Below are 19,967 nucleotides of genomic sequence, written 5' to 3' on the forward strand. Positions count from 1 at the left end.
CGGGGTAACTGTGGTATTAACTCCTACTTGGTGGTGACGAGACAGGGAAGGCTTCGTTTAACAGTATGCTGATTTAATATTGTTCTCCGTCTTTTACAAGCAAAAAAAAGGAAACATAACGTGGCATTTCACTTTCACTTCTGCTAAAAAAAAACATATCACACGCACTTCCGTTTACATCAGTGCAACCCCAAAACCGTTCCCCCTAGCCCACTACCTAGATTGCATACCTGTCCCCCTTACTCTAATAACACTACCCCCACTCTGGATGGCAATTTGGCTACAGACAATTTCCACTCCAGCACAGTAAACAATACACATTATACAACACAGTCAACAGAATTTTCCTTTTTTTTTTTCAACAAAACTCATCAGACCAGTGCCAATAAGTCCATTCAGGATGTTCCCATGCAGTGTCAGGGGTGGTGAAAGCGGTAGTGCAACATGCTGCAGGCAGTGGGGAAATCAGGATAACTCTAACCCTCTGGTGCCTAGGAAGAGAATTATTACTCAGCCAGCATACTAGAACATAATAACAACTGCAACTAGAACACCACAACCGAGTTGCCTTATTTTTGCTATCTGAAATCGAACCTGTAACATTCACTCAAGGCTTCCCCAGAATAACAATAATGGTAAAAGAGTAGCCATTCTGCCTATACTTAAGAACTGGCAGGATATATTTCGCATCACATAAGCAACAGTATACACTACAACCATATTTAACAGCTAACTGCAGTTCCATATAGCCAACTAGTTGCAAATAGTGAGTTTTTTTTTTAATCATTTAACAGTATATAGGCTATACTCATCTTAATGCTCTGTCCATTCCCCATAATGGTCAGGACGCCTTCTGTTCCTCCTGGGCCGATCAATCATGGCTGCAGGGTGAGACACTTCTTGGCGTTGATGCCCCTTCTTATCCCCGTCGTCTTGAGGAGCGTTGGCCTCTTGGAACGGCAGTTCTGGCTGGGGATAACCTGTTGTGACTGGACAGGAGGAGTCGTTGATGGATAATCCTGGGTGCTTGAATCCACTCGGTTCCTCTGGGTGAGTGCTGGGGAAAAGGTTGGATAGTCCCAGGTCTCCATCTCCTGTCGGTAAGTCCACATCAGGAGTGTCCACTTCCGCAGGTTTCCAGTCAGCAGCCTGTTCGAAGACCCAGCTGTTATCGAGCGCTGTACGTGAGTAGTATGGTTTCAACTTGTCGTGATGCACTACCTTTACTTTGGTCCTAGACCCTTTCTGGATACGATCGTCCAGCTGGCTTAAAACAAAGTACGGCCCTTCATATGCTGGCAAGAATTTCCTCACTTTGTTTTTGACACGCTTTGTCCCTTTTATCAGGTACCAGACAGCATCCCCGGTGTTGTACTTAGTATGACATATTCTCTTGTCATAGTACCTCTTGGCTCTTTCAGTAGATTGCTTGAGGTTGTCCCTGGCTATTTGGTGAACCAACTCTAGTCTTTGGCGGAGGTCTTTTACATGTCGTGATGGACTTTTAGCATTTTCAGGATCTGGTGGTAGCCCAGCAACCAGGTCAATTGGCTCGTTCAACTCTCTTCCGAACATCATCATGTTGGGGCTAAACCCGGTTGAGCTATGTTTTGTGGCCCTGTACACTAGGACAGCATAGGGAATCATTAAGTCCCAATCCCAATGGCAGCTTTCTGCAGTAGTCGCCGAGATATTTTGTAGAGTTGCATTAAAATGCTCTACTTGACCATCAGATTGAGGTCTGAATGGTGTTGTGCGGGTTTTATGTATCCCTAGGGTCTCACACATCTGACGGAAAATGTCAGACTCAAAATTTGAGCCCTGGTCACTGTGGAGATCATATGGTACCCTGTATCGACACACCCACTCTGAAGTAAAAGCTGCTGAAACAGTCTCGCCTCGTTCATCGGGCAAAGGATATGCTTCCACCCATTTACTGAAATAGTCCTGGACTACCAGTATGTATTGATTATGCTGATCAGTCTCATTCAAGGGTCCCATAATGTCTAAGACAACCCGCTCCATGGGGGCCCCTACCTTAACTGTGCCCATGGGACCCTGAGGTGTTTTTGGCTGTCTGGCCTTTGCAGCACAGCTCGTGCAGGTTCGGCACCAGAGAACAACGTCTTCTCTCATTTGATACCAATAATAACGGGTCTGTAGTCTAGCCAGAGTGCGTTCCACACCAAAATGTCCTCCCACAGGCGCATCATGCATTTGTTTTAGTACATCTGATTGCAAGCTGTGAGGCAGGACAATCTGGGGGTAGAATGAAACATCATTGGTATTGTAGAATTTCCTCACTAGGACACCATCTTTAAGGTATAATCGGTTCCACTGACTCCAATAGGCTTTGGTAGTCGGACTACAAGGTGCAACATCTGACCATGGTGGTAGCCCTTCTCCAAACTCTAACCATCCCAAAAGAGGGGCAATATGTAAGTCTGATGCCTGAGCCTCTCGTAACTGGTCAGTGGTCCACCCAGAGAGCAACTGGCAAGGGTTGGTATCAACAAGACATACTCTGTCCACTTGGCACTCCCTCATTTCTTCCTTGGGCGGCTCCACTACCCCCACTAGACTTGGCCTCACTGGCAGAGATTCCCTCCCTAGGTTGCACTGCACTTCCTGGTGCCGGACCAGCACATGCTCCTTGGAATCTTCCGGCAGCCTGCAAGGGCAAGCAGCATGGCATGGCCATCGAGAAAGGCTATCAGCATTTGAGTGTAGACGACCAGCACAGTGGACAATACTGAAATTGTACTCACCGAGTTTCTCTAACCACCTTGCCAGCTGCCCTTCGGGTTCTTTCATCCTGGTTATCCAGCGGAGACTGTTATGGTCTGTGCGGACAGTGAATGTGCGGCCCAACAGGTACTGTCGGAAGTGGGTGACGAATTCCACCACAGCCAGTAGCTCCCACCTAGTAATACAATAGTTTTGCTCAGCCATTGACAGTCTCCGGCTTCCATAGGCCAACACACGCTCCTCTCCATTTTGGATCTGGGCAAGGACTGCCCCAATTCCGACATCACTTGCATCAGTATCCAAGATGAGCTCACCGTGGTCAAAGGGGTAGCCTAGTACTGGTGCGGAGGTAAGGAGCTGTTTCAGTTCCTTGAATGCTTGGTCACACTCCTCTGTCCAAAGGAAACAAGCGTACTTCTTTGTGAGAGCGTGTCGTGGTTGGGCTATGGTTGCAAACCCCTTTACAAAACATCTGTAATAAGATGCTAAGCCTACAAACTGACAAACCTCAGACACGGTGGTTGGGGTTGGCCACTGCTGTACTTTGGCAATCTTTTGTGGATCTGTTGCCACACCAGCTTCAGAAACGAGATGCCCCAAGTAGGCGACTTCACGTTTAAACAGGTGGCATTTGGATGGTTTGAGCTTGAGGTTTGCTTCACGAAGTCGTTCAAAGACTTGTTGGAGATTATGGAGCATCTCGGAAACATCTCTACCCAGGACAATGATGTCGTTCAGGTATACTAGGCAAGTTTCCCACTGCAGGCCCACCAGCACACGATCCATCAAGTGCTGGAACGTGGCTGGCGCGTTGCATAGCCCAAAAGGCATGACATTCCACTCGAACAGCCCCTTCCTGGTACAGAAAGCAGCCGCTTTTCGTGCCCTAGGGGTGAGTTCCACCTGCCAGTATCCTGAAGCCAAATCAAGGGTGCTGAACCACCTCACACCGGAAAGAGTGTCCAGGGTGTCCTGTATACGGGGCAGAGGATATGCGTCTTTGATTGTGTTGTCATTTAAAGCCTGATAATCCACACAAAGTCTGTAAGACCCATCCTTTTTGCGAACCATCACAATAGGGGAGGCCCAACTGCTGTGGCTAGGGCGGGCGAGACCAGCATCAAGGCCTTGTTTGATCTGTCGATCCGCTTCTGTCTGTTTCTCAGCTGCCATGCGCCTGGGGTGCTGCTTAATCGGGGCACCAGGTCGGGTCTCAATATCGTGTTTAAATAGACTGGTGCAGCCTAAGTCAGTAGGGCCTGTGGAGAAAATATCTGCATAGTGTTGCAACATGCTCTCCAATTTGTGCCTCTCCTCGGCATTCAATTACACTGAGCTCTGAGCATACAACTCCTGCACGTGATCAGGCATTGTCGGAGTTCCGACCGCCGGAGGACAAGTGGTGCCAGTGGCAGCAGAGGAGACCACATCAGCTGGGTGAAGGAGCCCCACTACCGCCCCCACTCTGACAGTGACCGATACGTTGCCAGGGTTGAACATGTGGACGGGAATACGCTGGTTGGGCCCAGCTTCTGTGAGGGCACGGGCAACCAGCACCTGATGCTTTTCCATAAACCCTTTAGTGGGGCTTAGAAGAATCCCACCCTTTACAGGTCCACGGAGGTGGGCACGGCCTGGAACAATAAATTCTTGACCTGGTTTCAAGATGGTAGTGCGAGCAATACGGGCAACATGCATCCTTGGCTGTCTATTTGGGTTGAAGTATGGTATCTGTTCACCGAACAGCACAATTTTCTTTTGTCCAAAATCTAGGCGTGCACCAGCCTGTTCTAAGAATGGGTGACCAAGGATAGCGTCAGAATTGGCTATGTCAGCAATAATAAAATTGACACTGACCGTGTGGTTGCCCACCTGTACAGGTAAATGGGATTCTCCTTGCACTGGTATTTTCTCTAGCCCAATGCCCTGTAGGAACTGCACACCTGATGGCTGTAATTGTGGCCTGATATCGGGGTTCAGTGCAGAGTAGTGCGCTGCAGGCAGGACATTCCTTCATGCCCCTGTGTCCAAAATTGCACAGATTTCATTATTGTGTATCCACACATGGATGCTCATTTCTTCTCCTTGAGCTTTAACATGCAACACATCTGGGGAGTTCTCTTTCTGTGTTTCAGCAGGTTCCAACCTGGTGGATGCCAACATGGTGGGTACTGTGTTAAACAGGCCTTTTGGGGTGGGGCAGTTCCGCTTCATGTGTCCCAGACCAGAGCAATTATGACAGCGCACTTCAGCCCAATTGATGTTCGCCCGCTTATTTGATTTAACCAGCCTGCTACGAATATTCTGCAGCCGGGGGCCTGGTTCTGGTGCAGCCTCCACCAGCGCATTATTCGCAGATTCCCCTTCATCGCAAGCTCGTATGGCAGCAGTTGCAGGCCTTTGTATTGCATTATTGCGCCTCCCAGAGGTCATCAGTCGAGTAACGTTTTCAGCTGCCTTCTTAGTTGTCTCATAATGATGAGCAATGTTGTACGCCTGGGCTAAGGTGCTAGGTTGCTTTTCAAGGAGCTTTTGGACCATACCCACATCACCTACAGCATTAGTGAACACCTCTACTGCAAGAACATCTTGTTCAGCCTCTGTCCTATTTGCATAAACAATTGAGATTTTGTCATAGATGTCATCCCTTAGGCTATGCAAAGCCTCACCTTGTCTATGCACCCGCTGTCTCAATTCGATTCCAACAGCAGCTGCATGTTGTGAGGTGGGGCCATATGCCTTTTCAAGCTCCTCCACGATACGATGGTAACCCCATTCTGTTGACCTTGGGTTTCGGTTTACAATGCTACCTGCAGCTTCCACTAAGGCGAACTTTAATTGGATAGCCATTGTTTGTTCAGACCAGTGGTTGGCTAATGCACAGCTTTTAAATCGGTGGATGAATTCTTTCCATGGTGTAGTGCCATCATACTGACCCGGCCTTAAAGTTGGAATGCACTCATGGTGATTAGATTCATCCTCACTCTCGGAGGACAGAGCATACCACACGGACTGAGGACGCCGTCTACGTGCACCTGATCTATTGCGCCTTGATGCCACATGTTCGGATTGCTGTTCTCTTATGGCCTCGTGCTGCTGACATGAGGGCCTTTCCAACAGAGTACATGCTTGGAGTGCACAAACACAATGTTTAGTAGACAGTTCTGGGGTGGTGAGCTGTGGAGATCCGACACATGATGCAATAAATGGGTTGGTTCTGGCTGGCGTACTTTTAATACATGTGCTATGATGGTCAGGCTTGAAGGGGTTAACATGAGCTGTTCTGGGGATATCACTGGCTGGGCAAATACACACTGGAACATCATTGACCTTTCCTCTATGCAACACACGTGAAACTTCAATCTCTCTTTTCTCCACCATTTCATTCACAATATCCACTAAAAAAGGGTTTGTGCTGGATAATTTCGTTGGTAATGCATTGAATGTTATGCTGTCATTGTCACTTGAACTAGCCTGACAGTTTGCTGAAGACGCACACTGGTTGGTCCAGTTAGCACAACTGCGGTAGCTCGCGCCAATTTGCCTAGACACTTGTGGCGCCAATGGTGAAGACAGGCTCATTTCAAGGGGGGTTAAACACATTGAATCATTCTGATATATCGTTCGATTTTCTGGTTCTTTTTCACAGTCACTTATAACGTCGGCGTTTCCCTCGCGGGTGGTTGCCGTTAATGCAGTACTTGAAACGCCGTCTTGCATGTTTTATGTGCCGGCATTACTGTAAACTCCACTTCGGCTCACGTCTCACTCACCGCACATTAGTAGGATCCCGGACGAGCCCCTAGTGTTACGTTTTCCCTCTGTGGAACCGCGATTGCTGAATGGCTCGTTATCTCCACGAAGATCTCTAAACCTGTCAGCAACTCGCGGGGTAACTGTGGTATTAACTCCTACTTGGTGGTGACGAGACAGGGAAGGCTTCGTTTAACAGTATGCTGATTTAATATTGTTCTCTGTCTTTTACAAGCAAAAAAAAAAAGGAAACATAACGTGCCATTTCGCTTTCACTTCCGCTAAAAAAAACATATCACGCGCGCTTCCGTTTACATCAGTGCAACCCCAAAACCGTTCCCCCTAGCCCACTACCTAGATTGCATACCTGTCCCCCTTACTCTAATAACACTAGCCTACAGGTCTTACATCCATTTCCTTTTTTCACCTATGTTTTTTCCTTTTCAACCCTTATGCATCAGTATTTTTTTTTCTCTAGTATAGCAGATGTGCACCCCAACATTCTTGTTCTAAGCCTAAGGAGTTAAGTTCTCAATTTTTGTATTTTATTAATTTCATCTTTTGCGTGATTGAGGGAGGACCACTCATCCCTATCTGTATTGTTAATGGAATTGTTGATGTATTACTGTGCAATTCAGTTGTAATTTACAGATGAATGGATGAGATTGGTGAATTGATATGTGAATGAACATGTGTACCACGAAAATCACAATAAAAAATAATTGGAAAAAAGAGAAATATATATAAATCAATGCCGTACAATAGAAATTATGATATACTAGTGCATGTCAAAAAATTACAATATCATGAAAATGTTCATTTTTTGTAATTTAATTAAAAAAGATAATAATAATAATAATAATAATAATAATAATAATAATAATAGGGCGGCATGGTGGTGTAGTGGTTAGCGCTGTCGCCAAACAGCAAGAAGGTCCGGGTTCGAGCCCCGTGGCCAGCGAGGGCCTTTCTGTGTGGAGTTTGCATGTTCTCCCCGTGTCCGCGTGGGTTTCCTCCGGGTGCTCCGGTTTCCTCCACAGTCCAAAGACATGCAGGTTAGGTTAACTGGTGACTCTAAATTGACCGTAGGTGTGAATGTGAGTGTGAATGTTTATCTGTGTCTATGTGTCAGCCCTGTGATGACCTGGCAACTTGTCCAGGGTGTACCCTGCCTTTCGCCCGTAGTCAGCTGGGATAGGCTCCAGCTTGCCTGTGACCCTGTAGAACAGGATAAAGCAGCTAGAGATAATGAGATGAGATAATAATTTCTATAGCACCTGTTTCACACCCAAGGTTGCTTTATAAAAAAAAAAAGAGCAGCGAGCTCACTGCAGTCCACAGTGAGGAGTACAGGCATCACCCATGGCAGACCAAGGCCTGAAAGGAACAGACCCCCCAAAACTGGGTTCAGAGCCATGCCACAACCCGGCAGACAAAACACTCAAACAAAGAACAAACACCAAATCACACATTCACAAAAAGAAAAACAAAAGTGGGGGGGAATATAAAAAAACTCCGGTGAGAAGCAGCAGCCAAATGTGTACAGCGTACTGTCAACCGGAAAGCAAATGATCAAGGTAAACTTTCATATATTTATATTCATTACACGTGAAGTGAAATATTTCGAGCCTTTTTTGTTTTAATTTTGATGATTATGGCTTATAGTTCATGAAAATCAGAAATCCAGTATCTCAGATGATTAGAATATTTCTTAAGATCAACCAAAAATGGATTTGCAATGCAGAAATGTCCAACTTCTGAAAAGTATGTTCATTTATACACTCAATACTTGGTTGCGGCTCCTTTACCATGAATTACTGCATCAGTGCGGCATGGCATGGAGGTGATCAGCCTGTGGCACTGCTGAGGGGTTACTGAAGCCCAGGTTGCTTTGATAGCAGCCTGCAGCTCATCTGTATTTTTGAGTCAGGTGTTTCTCATCTTCCACTTGACAATACCCCATAGATTCTCCATGGGATTCAGGTGAGGCGAGTTGTGCTGGCCAATCAAGCACAGTAGTATCATGGTTACCAAACCATTTGGTAGTAGTTTTGGCACTGTGTACAGGTGCTTATTCCTGCTGGAAAAGGAAATTGGCATCTCCATAAAGCTTGTTGGCAGATGGAAGCATGAAGTACTCTAAAATCTCCTGGTAGATGGCTGCGTTGATCTTGGGCTTGATAAAACATAGTGGACCAACATTTTTTCAATATTTTTCAAGAATTATTACTGTAGCATTTTTCACAAATTGCTACTGTCATTTCACCGGTTTTATATTCAAAACAGAAATGATTTTGTTCGACAGTTTGTATAAAGTTTTTATTTATCGAATTTGCAAAAGATAAAAATAAAAATGCTCTGTTTCTCAAAATCCAGTGAATGTGGATAGAATAAAACAGTTATTCCACTCAGTCTTATTGTACATGGCTTATAGCCCACTTGGTGCTATGCACCTCGTCAGCTATCAGCTCATGTACAACTTGATTTCATGGAATAACTGTTAAATAACTGCTTTAATCAAGCAGTTAATCCCTTTCCTGGACATCTTCACTGTCCTGTACCTGTCACCCAGTGTATTTTAGATGTGCATACAGACACCATGTTGCAAAATATATTTCCTCCTGAGAACCAACCCATAGACTTGTGTTCTTTGTAGTTGACATTGGTTTTACGTGCACACCCTCTTACTCTTTCATGCTATTCACTTGAATCCTGGTGTCTTGTAAAGAGTACATCCTGGGCTTTCCAATGATATATCATGTGACTAGAAGGGTTGCTGGGAAATTCCTAGTAAGGAAATCACAACAAAAGAGAAATTGAGAGACACATTTTTTCTTGGTTCCCAGGAGGATATAATATATAATTCCAAACCAAGTAAAAAGAAGTTTCATACAAGAAAACATCCATCCATCCATTTTCTGTAAATGCTTATCCTGTACAGGGTCGCAAGCAAGCTGGAGCCTATCCCAGCTGACTATGGGTGTACACTCTGGACAAGTCGCCAGGTCATCACAGGGCTGACACAGAGACAAAGAACCATTCACACTCACATTCACACCTACAGTCAATTTAGAGCCACCAATTAGCCTAACTTGCATGTCTTTGGACTGTGGGGGAAACCGGAGCACCCGGAAGAAACCCACATAGACACGGTGAGAACATGCAAACTCCACACAGAAAGGCCCCCCTTGGCCACTGGGCTCAAACCCAGAGCCTTCTTGCTGTGAAGCAACAGTGTTAACCACTACACAACCGTGCCGCCCTACAAGGAAACACTTGTGAAATGTATAACTTCAGTGCTCCTTGTGAGATGATGCGAGATAACCACTCGAGGGAGTAGCACTCTTTCAATGGTGATTCTCTAAAATTGTGTTTAGGGAATTTACAAGTGCGTTCAGACTGCTTTCCAGTTACTTCCTTTTGAGTCTGAGCTTTGTCAAGCTGTGCTGTTTACTTTCAGGTTGAGTGTGATATCTTGCCATTTATTCATGGATAATAATGCAGCACAACAGTATCATTGGGTAATCATTATTTAATGTGTTTGTGTGGTTTAATAAACATCTGAAAGGCAAGAAAGTTTGTTGTATAGCAGCTGCTGTAGTCTGCAAATGTGGTAGCATTTTGACAGAAAAGACATGCACCCATTAATTTCCACACTTAAGATGTACAAAAGATACACTGTAACCTCCCTGATTAATGGTGAAAGCATTTTTTTTTATCATAACATACTAGCCATGATGACCATGGTTGCTAAGGTCCTAAGGTTTAACCATAAATCTAGGACTGAAAGAAAAAAAATAAGATAATCCATTTCCTGCACCCCTGCTTTCTCACAATCTTACAAAGAGTTGGTGTCTTTACATTTTGGTCAAACTACTTAGTGTACAGTATACAGTTAGGGATACGACCCTGTAGTTCTACTGAATGCAGCCAAAGAAAATTAAGTTTGTCGATAATTTCATAAGAAGTATCTTTATGTTGTCAATGCTGAGACATGTCATGTTAAAATAATGTACAACTAAATGGAGTTGCCAATGCTCAGTTTGTTCTACCTTGGATTCTGTATTTATTTTGTTTGTTTATAAACAAATTGTGACATAAAATACACAACATAATGCAAGTAATTAAAACATAACTAAATTGTTTATTTTTGCTTTTTCCTGGCTATTTTTGCTGTTTCCTTGTAAACAAATAATGACATGAAATTAATAATGTAATGCAAGTCACTAAAACATAACTAAATTGCTGATTTTTTTTTTTTTTTTTTTTGCTTTTTCCCTACAGTGTCTGATGAGATTTTTAAGCTGGTTAACAGTTCTGTTCAACTGGATGTACAGACAAAAGATTATGAGTTCACCGACTTCACATGGTCATTTAACGGAAGTAAGAACATTGTGAAATACATTAAAAATTCTCCGAGTAAAGCATTCACTGATTATAAAAACAGAGTAGAGGTGAATGAGAAAACCCAAAGTCTGACACTGAAGAACTTGCAGAAGACTGATAGTGGACTCTATGGAGCAAAGGCATCTGATGAACAAGACCGAATTGTGGCCGAGTACCAATTAACTGTGTTGGGTAAGTCATTAAAATTGCAGTACTGATACAATAATCTTGTCAGTCTGAGATAAGAAGCCAATTTTTTTTGTTCAATCCTGCATTTTGTTCTGTAAAGTTTTATTATTTAATGAAGTGATGTCTCAATTGTAGTGATGTTTGAGGTCAGTTGGTTTTGCCTTTACCAAGATAAATGCACTGATGCATATAGAAACCTGCAACTGTGTGCATTGCCTAGCAGTACAGTAGTGTGTGTGTGTGTGTCCCAGATCCAGTGGAGAAACCAGTCCTTAATGGCCCTAAGCAGCAAAGCAATGAAACTTGTAATGTGACTCTCAGCTGTGAAGCTCAGAAACTCTCAGTCACCTCTCACTACTACAGTGATAACTGTGATATGAAGAAAGAGACAACAACTGAAGACGGGGTTCTTTCCCTCTCATTGTATGTCAGTAACAGCTTCATTATTTGCAATCATAGCAACCCAGTCAGCTGGAAAAATATAACCATAGAGATGGAAGAAGTGAAAAAACTCTGCCCTTTTGAAGGTGTGAGCATGCACACATACAGTACACACACCATGTTACATTTATCCGCACATGCACACATGGTCCTTTCTGATAGCATGCTATTCTTATTGGATGATATTATATGTAAATTATAATCTCATTAACAAATTTTCCCTAGGAGATAAAAATCATAATGGTATAATCATTGGCTCAGTAGTGTTTGTCATCATCATCATCATCATCATCATCATCATCTCCACCTTTAACTGGCATAAGAAACATAGGACAACAGGTAATTGTCTTTTTTTATAATTATTAGAATAAATATGGATGAATATTGAGTAACACTTTATTCAATCACTTAATTATCTGCTAATTGTCAGTTATATTCTCACATTCATATCACACTGAAAGTACCATTAGTGGTATCAAATAGTATTATATTGATTTTTTTCATTGATTTTTATATTTTAATGATGGAAACTGTTGATAAATTTTCTAGAAAAACACAGCGCACTGGTGCTGGCAGCTGGGCACATCACAATTAAATGTAATTACAAAAACAACGTAACTTTTGTAATGGTCAGAGATGAAGAGAAGACTTGCAAGGTTTTTTAATAAGAAACTTTTAATAATAAGAAAAGTTGCATTTTTGTGTTAGAGAGAGAGAGGCTGATGCCAAAGTGACTGTTTATATAAGAAATAAAAACAGGTTTAGGTACATGTGAAGCCCTTACCACTCTCATCTCATCTCCTCTAGCCGCTTTATCCTGTTCTACAGGGTCACAGGCAAGCTGGAGCCTATCCCAGCTGACTACGGACGAAAGGCGGGGTACACCCTGGACAAATCGCCAGGTCATCACAGGGCTGACACATAGACACAGATAACCATTCACACTTACAGTCAATTTAGAGTCACCAGTTAACCTCACCTGCATGTCTTTGGACTGTGGGGGAAACCGGAGGAAACCCACGCGGACATGGGGAGAACATGCAAACCCTGCACAGAAAGGCCCTCGCCGGCCACGGGGCTCGAACCCGGACCTTCTTACTGTGAGGCGACAGCGCTAACCACTACACCACCGTGCCACCACTGCACATCCTGAAATGTATTATTCCACTTATGACCATGTAATTTGCCAATAAGTATGATATTTTACATCTTAAATTCCGAATAATGCATTCACCAAATCTATTGTGTGAAGATAAACAAAACCTTTTCATGTGGAGCATGTTATGTATCCAAATTGTGTATACGTAGTAGTTCCCTTCTAATAGTATCATCAAAAGATAAGTTGAGACTTTGTATATGAATCTAGTTCTGTTCCCACCATTGCTTCATGCCTTTTCCAGTAATTAATTAACTTCTCCTGCAAGCATTTAATTAATAACACTTTAATAAATTGTTGCATAAAAATCATTAAACTGAAAAGAACGCTGTCCACACAGGAACAGTGCCAGATATTTCCTTTTGCTGCTGCCCTGGGGTTGCTTGACTTTTCAGTGAGGCTGCTCTGAAATTTAGGGTTTCTCATTAATGTGCCAGTCAACACAGTTTAATCACCTCTACAAAGGAGGTTATGCTTTTGGTTTGTTTGTGTGACGTTAAGCAGGACTATGCAAAAACTACTGGCCTGATATTCATGAAACTTGGTGGAAATGTGTAGTATGGACCAAGGAAGAACCCATTAAATTTTGGAGCAGATCCAACACACAGGGCAGCTCTTAAAATTTCCTTCCACTTTTGCTAAAGTTGCAGTATTTGGCCTTGGTGGAGGTCTGTGTTCTCAGAGTGCCCTTCTAATTCCTATTGAATCACTATAGACATACGTACACAGACACACAATACCTGCACTGCAACAGTTACAGTGCCATTCTGTGTTAGACAAGGTGATATATTCAGCTCACAGCATATACAGTGGTGCTTGAAAGTTTGTGAACCCTTTAGAATTTTCTATATTTCTGCATAAATATGACCTAAAGCATCAGATTTTCGCACAAGTCCTAAAAGTAGATAAAGAGAACCCAGTTAAACAAATGAGACAAAAATATTATACTTGGTCATTTATTTATTGAGGAAAATGATCCAGTATTACATATCTGTGAGTGGCAAAAGTATGTGAACCTTTGCTTTCAGAATCTGGTGTGACGCCCTTGTGCAGCAATAACTGCAACTAAATGTTTCCGGTAACTGTTGATCAGTCCTGCACACCGGCTTGGAGGAATTTTAGCCCATTCCTCTATAGACCCTTTTCAGTCACGTGACCTTCGTAAACGCGACCGCCATTTTGGACATGTAGTGGACTTTGGCTCGAATCGGTTTGAATGCGAGGAAGGCGACAAATGAAAAACATAAAAGAAAAAGGAGCGAGATGCAGAAAACACCTTCACTATCCAGCGACGTAGGGCATTTACAGGGTGAGCAGAGGGAGAGGTATTTGCAAAAATTGAGGTTAGCAGGCTTAGAGAACGATGTTTACCTGCTTCCACCAGGATTGTTCACTGACGTACGGAAGTACACGAAGCCCTCGTCTTTACCTGACTTCGGCCCACATGATCTGTATACCTATGTCGTTAAAAACCCATCGCCATGCCATACACATACACGCCAACGTCCGAGGTTCCGGAGCATGCTCCGGCTTGCTCCAGGAGTGCTCCGTCCGAGGTTCCGGAGCACGCTCCGGCTTGCTCCAGGAGTGCTCCGGCCGAGGTTCCGGCGCGCGCTCTGGCTTGCTCGCCCTCAAATTAAGCAACGCGCTCCGGCTTGCTCCGGAGCAAGCCGGCGCGCGCTGCTTAATTTGATGGGGAGCAAGCCGGAGCGCGCTCCGGAACCTCGGCCGGAACACTCCGGGACCAAGCCAACGCACGCTGCTTAATTTGATGGGGAGCAAGCCGGAGCACGCTCCAGAACCTTGGCCGGAACACTCCGGGAGCAAGCCGGCGCGCGCTGCTTAATTTGAGGGCGAGCAAGCCAGAGCGCGCTGCTTAATTCTCGGACGTTGGCTCCGGCAGCTATTTACACTGGATCCGGTGTAAATAGCTGCTGGATCATAATTACAGTAAACTAGTAAATACAGTAAAGGAAAAACTTGAGACTGAAAGGTTTTAACAGTCATCCAAATGACTGAACGTAAACATTGCTACAGTAACATACCAGCTATGATGTTGTTGACATTAGCTAGTCAACAATAGCTACTACAGAAGAACAAAGAGGTTACAATGGGTTATTTTAACCTATTTGGTTACACACTCGCCGCCACAGAATGTTAACAGCAATGTAATGCCTTTTCTGGCTAATTTTATTCGTCTTACCTCCAACAAAGTGGTCACTACACAAGCGCTGGTATGCCGAGGGCTGCCAATCTGTTAATGGCCGCTATACATCTTCTCCGTCGGGATCTGATAAAATGATAACCCTTGCCTTGTTTGTTGATGGTTACTACATCCAGGTGCACAACAATATAGTGGCATGATGGAAGTCTTGCTGAAAATAAACACTTTCTTTGCTGCTGTTCCTCAATGCTGGCTGTGGTAAACTACTGGTAGTACACGTCCAAAATGGCGGCCGCGTTTGTCGTGACATCACGTGAAAAGGGTCCATACAGAACAGCTTCAACTCTGGGATGTTAGTGGGTTTCCTCACATGAACTGCTCGCTTCAGGTCGTTCCACAACATTTCGATTGGATTAAGGTCAGGACTTTGACTTGGCCATTCCAAAACATTAACTTTATTCTTCTTTAACCATTCTTTGGTAGAACGACTTGTGTGCTTAGGGTCATTGTCTTGCTGCATGACCCACCTTCTCTTGAGATTCAGTTCATGGACAGATGTCCTGACATTTTTCTTTAGAATTCACAGGTATAATTCAGAATTCTTTGTTCCTTCAATGATGGCAAGCCGTCCTGGCCCAGATGCAGCAAAACAGGCCAAAACCATGGTACTACCACCTCCATGTTTCACAGATGGGATAAGGTTCTTATGCTGGAATGCAGTGTTTTCCTTTCTCCAAACATAATGCTTCTCATTTAAACCAAAAAGTTCTATTTTGGTCTCATCTGTCCACAAAACACTTTTCCAATAGCCTTCTGGCTTGTCCATGTGATCTTTAGCAAACTGCAGACGAGCAGCAATGTTCTTTTTGGAGAGCAGTGGCTTTCTCCTTGCAACCCTGCCATGCACACCACTTTTATTCAGTGTTCTCCTGATGGTGGACTCATGAACATTAACATTAGCCAATGTGAGAGAGGCCTTCAGTTGCTTAGAAGTTGCCCAGGGGTCCTTTATGACCTCGCCGACTATTACACGCCTTGCTCTTGGAGTGATCCTTGTTGGCCGACCACTCCTGGGGAGGGTAACAATGGTCTTGAATTTCCTCCATTTGTACACAATCTGTCTGACTGCGGATTGGTGGAGTCCAAACTCTTTAGAGATGGTTTTGTAACCTTTTCCAGCCTGATGAGCATCAACAATGCTTTTTCTGAGGTCCTCAGAAATCTCCTTTGTTCATGTCATGATACACTTCCACAAACATGTGTTGTGAAGATCAGACTTTGATAGATCCCTGATCTTTAAATAAAACAGGGTGCTCACTCACACCTGATTGCCATCCCATTGATTGAAAACACCTGACTCTAATTTCTCCTTCACATTAACTGCTAATCCTAGAGGTTCACATACTTTTGCCACTCACAGATATGTAATATTGGATCATTTTCCTCAAAAAATAAATGATCAAGTATAATATTTTTGTCTCATTTGTTTAAGTGGGTTCTCTTTATCTACTTTTAGGACTTGTGTGAAAATCTGATGATGTTTTCGGTCATATTTATGTAGAAATATAGACAATTCTAAAGGGTTCACAAACTTTCAAGGACCACTGTAGATGTAAGGTTCACAAGCCATTCTACATACACACACCTCTGAATATAAAATTTCACCCAGTTAGGCCATAGCCAAAGCTTTCACACAAGCAGCAAGCAACAGACAGGTTTGTGCCCATTTCAGCATCAGATTCTGAGACCACAAACCCATGCTGCCAGTTACCAACACCTCACCTAATAAGTCAACAGAATTCCACTCCATAGACCGAATGTTATATGAATGAGCATCGCATAGAGAACTATAAGGAGTTGGAATTTCTGCCTCAAACAATAAATCCATCACACTTAAATCTGGCAACAGGAAAAAGAAATCATGCACGTATCATGTGCTCCAGCTTGCCTGTGACCCTGTAGAACAGGATAAAGCGGCTAGAGAGAATGAGATGAGATGAAAATAAAAAAGAAAATGCAAAGAAATGTATTGGGGTGCTATGAGGATGCTATAGCTATCCTAGGGGTAACTACAGCACCCACAAGGCCCTCCCTGGCCCTGCCCATGCATACACTTTTTTTTTTTAATTACAAGGTTTTATTCTTTTTTTAATTCTTTTTTCCTTTTTTGGAAGTAGGGGACAGTGTGATGTTTTTCACAATGCTAGAATTTCATGAATCTTCATTAAATTGAGACAAAGATGATATTTACTGAATCATATATATCATTTGATATCACAAACTATGATGAACATTTTATGATCAAGCATTTTAGAAAAATGTTATTTAAGATTTTTAATGAAACTTACATTTTGACATTTTTGTTCATTTCTTTTGTCACATGCATTATTTCCGATCAAAAGGAAAGTTTTACCTCATATTGTTGCTTTAAATAAAATATGAATGAACAAAAATAGTATGCAGCAACATGAAATAAACATGGTCAGTTCATGTTGTCTCCATAAACCACACTGGAGTAAAAATAATATTTAAATAGGCTTAATGTTATAAGTGTTAACTCTCTGAGATCTGTAGCTTCAGGAAGCTGGCATGTCACCTGACAATCTTTATGTCGTTTATTAAAAGTACACACGTGCTTTTTTACAAAATGTGAGTGAAATATCACATTTATTCATGTTATAAATCTAATGTGCATTGAAATAGGTTATTAAACACTGACGTGTGTTCATGAGGGATCAGTCAGTGACTGTGGTATCATCAGGTGTTGGTGGTAAAGTGATATTAAAATTGTGTCTGATGTTTCATCTTGAATTTTGTTTGAAATTATAAACCATTTCATTTCTATACTTGCTAGGTTCTGGTAACACAGTTTATGAAGAAGTTAAGGTGACCTTTTTATAATATAATCTTTTTTTCCATTATTTACATATTACTGGGGAAAAGAACACAGTATGTGGTGTATTTAACAGTTTTGTTAAACCATGTCTGCAGTGGGTAAAAAAGTCACTCGAGATGTCAGAGAACCCTGAACATCCTGGTACTATTTACTGTACAGTCATGAGGCCAGCCCAGACTTGTAGTAATGATGAGAGCACTGTAAGCACCGCAAGTCCTAGCAACAAGGTAAATGCCAGCAAACAATCATTTTAGGTGAAAGAAATTGTCATGTTCTATTAATACTGTCAAATAATATATATACGTATATAATCCAGCCACTGGGGGTGCATAAGCATACTCTTGGTGCCAGTCCCAAGCCCGGATAAATTGGAGAGGGTTGCGTCAGGAAGGGCATCCGGCGTAAAACTGTGCCAAATCTAACATGTGGAATGAAAAGAGAAATACCATACCAGGGGGGAGGCATGTTAGGAGAGAGCGTGAAAGATGGAAGGGAAGGAGCTTAGAATTGAGGGTAGGAACACTAAATGTGGGAACATTGACTGGCAGAGCAAGAGAGTCAGTAGGTATGAGGGAAAGAAGGAAGTTGGACATTTTGTGTGTGCAGGAGATGAGGTGGAAAGGAAGCAAGGCCAAGAACATTGTAGATGGATGCAAGTTGTTTTATTATGAAGTTGATGGAAAGAGAAATGGTGTTGTATTGTTTTGAGGGGAGAGTTGGTCAACAGTGTGATTGATGTGAAGAGGGTGTCAGAGTGATAGGCATGAAGTTGGAGATTCAAGGAGTGGTAATCAATGTTGTGTGTGCGTACACCCCACAGGCTGGATGTGAGAATGAAGAGAAAGAGTCTTTCTGGGAAAAGATGGATGAAGTGGTAGAAAGTATACCAAGGGAGGAGCGCGTGCTGATAGGAGCAGATTTCAACGGACATGTTGGCAAGGGAAACAGAGGAGATGAGGACGTGATGGACAGATATGGTGTAAGAGAGAGAGAAATGTGGAAGGGCAAATGGTGGTTGATTTTTCAAAGAGGGTGAATTTGGCAATAGTCAATACATACTTTGAGAAGAAAGAGCAGCACAGGGTGACATTTAAGAGTGGAGGAAGATCTACACAGGTGGACTACATACTCTGCAGAAGGGGTAACCCGAAGGAGATTGGAGACTGTAAAGTGATGGCAGGGGAGAGTGTAGCTAGACAACATCAAGTGGTCATGTGCAGGATGAGCTTGAAAGTGAAAAAGAGGAAGCGTGAAATAGTGGAGCTGAAGATTAAGTGGTGGAAACTAAAAGAGGTTGAACATCAGAAGGAGTTCAGGGAAGAAATGAGACGAGCATTGAGTGGTCATGGAAGTCTGCCGGAAGATTGGAATACTACTGCTGTACTAGTAAGAGAGGCAGCAAGGAAGGTGCTAGGGTGGTCATTGGAAAGGAGGAAGGAAGACAAGGAGACATGGTGGTGGAACAAAGAAGTGCAGGAAATTATAAAAGAGAAGAGGCTAGCAAAGAAGAATTGGGACGATCAGAGAGACGAGGAAAGCAGGCGGTTATACAGAGAGATGAGACAGAAGGCAAAAAGAGTTGTAGTGAAAGCGAAAGCAGATGCATACCAGGAGTTGTACGAAAGACTGGAGACCAAAGAAGGAGAGAAAGACCTGTACAGACTAGCTAGGCAGAGAAACATGGAAGCGAGGGATGTACAGCAGGTAAGAGTGATGAAAGATGTAAATGGAAATGTGCTGACAAACAAAGAGAGTGTATTAAGAAGGTGGAAAGAGTACTTTGAGGATTTATTAAATGAGGAGAATCCAAGAGAGAAAAGGTCAGATTCACTGGAGACAGCAACTCAGGAAGCAGAGTTTGTTAGTAAGGATGAGGTGAGGACAGCCATGAAAAGAATGAAGACTGGGAAAGCAGTTGGACCAGATGGTATCCCGATTGAGGCTTGGAGATGTTTGGGTGAGATGGCTGTGGAGTTCCTAACGAGATTGTTTAATAAGATCCTAGAAAATGAGAAAATGCCAAATGAATGGAGAAAGAGTGTGCTAGTCCCAATATACAAGAATAAGGGAGATGTACAGAGCTGCAGTAATTACAGAGGAATAAAATTGATGAGCCACACCATGAAGCTATGGGAAAGGGTATTGGAGGCGAGATTGAGAAGAGAGGTAGCAATCTGTGAACAGCAGTACGGGTTTATGCCAAGGAAGAGCACGTCGTATGCAATTTTTGCTCA

General features: G+C 43.1%; 1 protein-coding gene across 1 annotated transcript in view; it reads left to right on the forward strand.

Annotated features, from left to right (window-relative positions):
- The window catches only part of LOC132871697 (uncharacterized), a 40,762-nt gene that overhangs the window by 13,678 nt on the left and 7,117 nt on the right, over positions 1-19,967 (forward strand). Inside the window, exons 2-6 of the mRNA XM_060906115.1 lie at positions 10,786-11,079; positions 11,328-11,603; positions 11,743-11,856; positions 17,692-17,723; positions 17,829-17,960. Of these exons, the coding sequence (XP_060762098.1) occupies positions 10,786-11,079; positions 11,328-11,603; positions 11,743-11,856; positions 17,692-17,723; positions 17,829-17,960 (848 nt within the window). The remainder of the gene's footprint in view (positions 1-10,785; positions 11,080-11,327; positions 11,604-11,742; positions 11,857-17,691; positions 17,724-17,828; positions 17,961-19,967) is intronic.

The sequence above is a fragment of the Neoarius graeffei genome, chromosome 23, assembly GCF_027579695.1.
Source record: "Neoarius graeffei isolate fNeoGra1 chromosome 23, fNeoGra1.pri, whole genome shotgun sequence".
Lineage (NCBI taxonomy): Eukaryota > Metazoa > Chordata > Actinopteri > Siluriformes > Ariidae > Neoarius > Neoarius graeffei.